Source organism: Colobus angolensis, unplaced genomic scaffold, assembly GCF_000951035.1.
Source record: "Colobus angolensis palliatus isolate OR3802 unplaced genomic scaffold, Cang.pa_1.0 Scaffold55, whole genome shotgun sequence".
Classification (NCBI taxonomy): Eukaryota; Metazoa; Chordata; class Mammalia; order Primates; family Cercopithecidae; genus Colobus; species Colobus angolensis.
Window position 1 is genome coordinate 8,150,716 of NW_012119043.1, and position 3,118 is coordinate 8,153,833.

Sequence of the window (3,118 nt, forward strand, 5' to 3'; positions counted from 1 at the left end):
GCGCTCCTGTAGTCCCAGCTACTTGGGAGGCTGAGGCAGGAGAATCACTTGAACCCGGGAGACAGAGGTTGCAGTGAGCTGAGATCACGTCACTGCACTCCAGCTTGGGCAAGAGAACAAGACTCTATCTCAAAAAAAAAAAAAGAGAATCCAGGGTGATGACAATCATCAAGCACTTCAGTTGTTAAGCTCATATTTTTGTCAAAGCAACTTCCTTCTGTTCCTTTTTACTTTGTTAGAATGCCGTTCATGTAACAAATGGATTAGGAGAATATTACTACACAGAGTTAACTGAACTTAATAATACTCATAGAAAGACCCTCCTTCCAGAAAAGTAGTATTGAATCATACTTGAGCACTTATGTGAAATTTCTTGAGGAGGGGACAGGGTTTTGTTCTGTTGCCCAGGATGGAGTGCAGGGGTACAATCATAGCCCACTGGAGCATCAACCTCCGGGGCTCAAGCAGTCCTCCCACCTCTGCCTCCCAAGTAGCTGGGACTACAGGTGCGAGCCATCACACTCGGCTACTTTTATTTTCATAGAGACAATGTCTCACTATGTCACTCAGGCTGATCTGGAACTCCTGGCCTCAGGTGATCCTCCTGCCTCAGTAGCTAGGATTACAGGCACAAGCCACCACACCCAGTTCATACATTTTATTAAGTGTTTTTGGGGTTCAAAAATAAGTTATTTGGGCCAGGCTCTGTGGCTCATGCTGATAATTCTAACACTTTGGGAGGCCAAGGGAGGTGGGAAGATCGTTTAAGCTCAGGAGTTAAAGATCAGCCTGGTAACACAGTGAGATCCCGTTTCTACAAAATTTAAAAATTAGCTAGGTGTGGTGGTGTATCCTGTAGTCTCAGCTATTCCAGAGACTGAGGTGGGAGGATCACTTGAGCCCAGGAGGTCCAGGCTGTAGTGAACCAAGATGGCACCACTGCACTCCAGCCTGGGCAACATGGTAAGACCCTGTCTCCAAAAAAAAAAAAAGAAGAAAAAGAAACTATCTATTGATCACAGGATGGTCTAAGAATCCAGCTCAACGGTTCAAAATAACTTGAACACAACAATAAGAATTCACTTTTATCGAATGAGTACTCTGTATTTGGCACACAGAACTTCCTTTCATGTTAACAACCCACTGATATTTGTAAATAGGTACTGGATGAAACCTCTTTTACAAATGGGGAAGCGGAGGCACAAGGAGGTTATGTGAACCCAGGTGGTCTGATTCACGGGTCCCCTCTCTGAGCTAAAGATTTCTTCCAGAACTGCTTGTGATACTGAAGCAGTGACATGCCAGGGCACACTTGGGCAAAAGGAAGCACCCAAGGACAGGGACCATCTAGTTGCTCAGAAGCAGAAGAGCAACTTGCATTGAGGGCGAGCTGGTATGAAAACACAATCACACACTGCTCAGGCCAGTTTCTTCTCCCTGTTCCGACCTCGGCCCTGGCCTCAGGGCAGAAGTTCTGCATCAGACCTTAGGAGGAAGGGTGGGGGCCCTTAAGACACAAACTCCCATTCTCAGAAGAAAGTTGGTTGTGCCTCTGTGAGACGTGCCAAAGGATTCATATATGATGATCATGGGAAAGATCCTAAACCATACTTCATTATGGAAAAGCCATAAGCCTCACCAACATGGAATCTAAAAGACTGTGTGTGGCTGGGCGCGGTGGCTCATGCCTGTAATCCCAGCACTTTGGGAGGCTGAGGCGGGTGGATCACAAGGTCAGGAGATCGAGACCATCCTGGCGAACACGGTGAAACCCCGTCTCTACTAAATATACAAAAAAAAATTAGCCGGGCCTGATGGCGGGTGCCTGTAGTCCCAGCTTCTAGGGAGGCTGAGGCAGGAGAACGGCATGAACCCGGGAGGCAGCGGAGCTTGCAGTGAGTGGAGATCATGCCATTGCACTCCAGCCTGGGCAACAGAGCGAGACTCCGTCTCAACAACAACAAAAAAAAGACTGTGCGTGCAATTTCAAGGTAAGGGGGTAAAACTGGAACGTACTGGCACTTCACTTAGACTCTTTGGCAGAGTCACTTCAGTCACTCTCCTGATTCCCACTCTCCTGACTCCCAGGGTGCAGGGCCAAGGACTGGTAAGGGAGGCCTGGGAGGCCACACGTACTTGGATTGTTATTGGGGATGGGCGCTGCCTGGGTAAAATACGAAGAAGGATTCATGCCCTTCCCATCAGGCCCTGTCACAAGCCCCGTAGTTGGCCCAGGCATGGGAGCTGGAGGCGTGGGGTAATAACTGTTAACAGCCACTGTCTCTTCATAGGATGGAGGTGCAGATGGCGCTGAGGAAGGCCCAGTGGCCGCCTGGTAAGGTCCTGGAACCGACATTTTACCTAAAACAGAAACAGAACATAACAGATAAGAAATTCAATTGATCTCTCCCTCTCTCTTTTTCACCCAAGTCTTCAATTTTCTTTCTGGCAAACAGAAATTCTGAGAAAAAATGACTTCAAAATCCAGCTTTGTCCAAAACCCAGGAAGAGGGTTAATGTCTCTTCAAGACCCCAGAATTATTATCTTAATGGATTCCCTAAATAAAAATCAAAAAGTAAATAATTACTACCCAAAATCACCAAAACCTGGAAAATCCCAAGGGGAAACACCAACCAAATATGAGTTATTTCTTCTTCACATCTTAAACCATTACCGGACAATGACCTATCTTCCATATCTGATGTTTCTTCTTTTTTTTTTTCTTGGTTTTTTTTTTTTTTTTTGGTTTTTAAACCACTATGGTTTTCACTAACTGTTTCAGGTAACGGAAGAGACAAAGGCATTCAAAAACCAACCACAAACTATCGCATTGCAAAGAGCAAAGGGGCCAGATGCCACACAATGAACACTGTATGATGCTCTTTAAGTAAAGGTCAGAAATAGGCAAAATGAACCCATGGGGCGGTTACTCTTCGGAGAGGAAGAAGAATCTGGAAAGGGGTACAAGGGGGCCTTTGCAGGGGGTGGGTCCTGTTCTCTTTCTTCACCTGGGGACTAGTTACAGAGGTATGTTCAGTCTGTAAAAAGCTGAGTTGTACAATTAAAATGTGTATACTTTTTAGTATGTGTGTTATAGTTTTGTTTTGTGTTTTGTTT

At 45.7% G+C, this 3,118-nt stretch overlaps 1 protein-coding gene across 7 annotated transcripts in view; it reads right to left on the reverse strand.

The window, feature by feature from the left end:
- Positions 1-3,118, reverse strand: part of LITAF (lipopolysaccharide-induced TNF factor) — a 49,186-nt gene that overhangs the window by 7,152 nt on the left and 38,916 nt on the right. For all 7 annotated transcript variants that reach the window (XM_011961414.1, XM_011961410.1, XM_011961409.1 and 4 more), the window contains exon 2: positions 2,137-2,361. In XM_011961414.1, coding sequence (XP_011816804.1) covers positions 2,137-2,356 — 220 coding nt within the window. In that variant the 5' untranslated portion in view covers positions 2,357-2,361. The remainder of the gene's footprint in view (positions 1-2,136; positions 2,362-3,118) is intronic.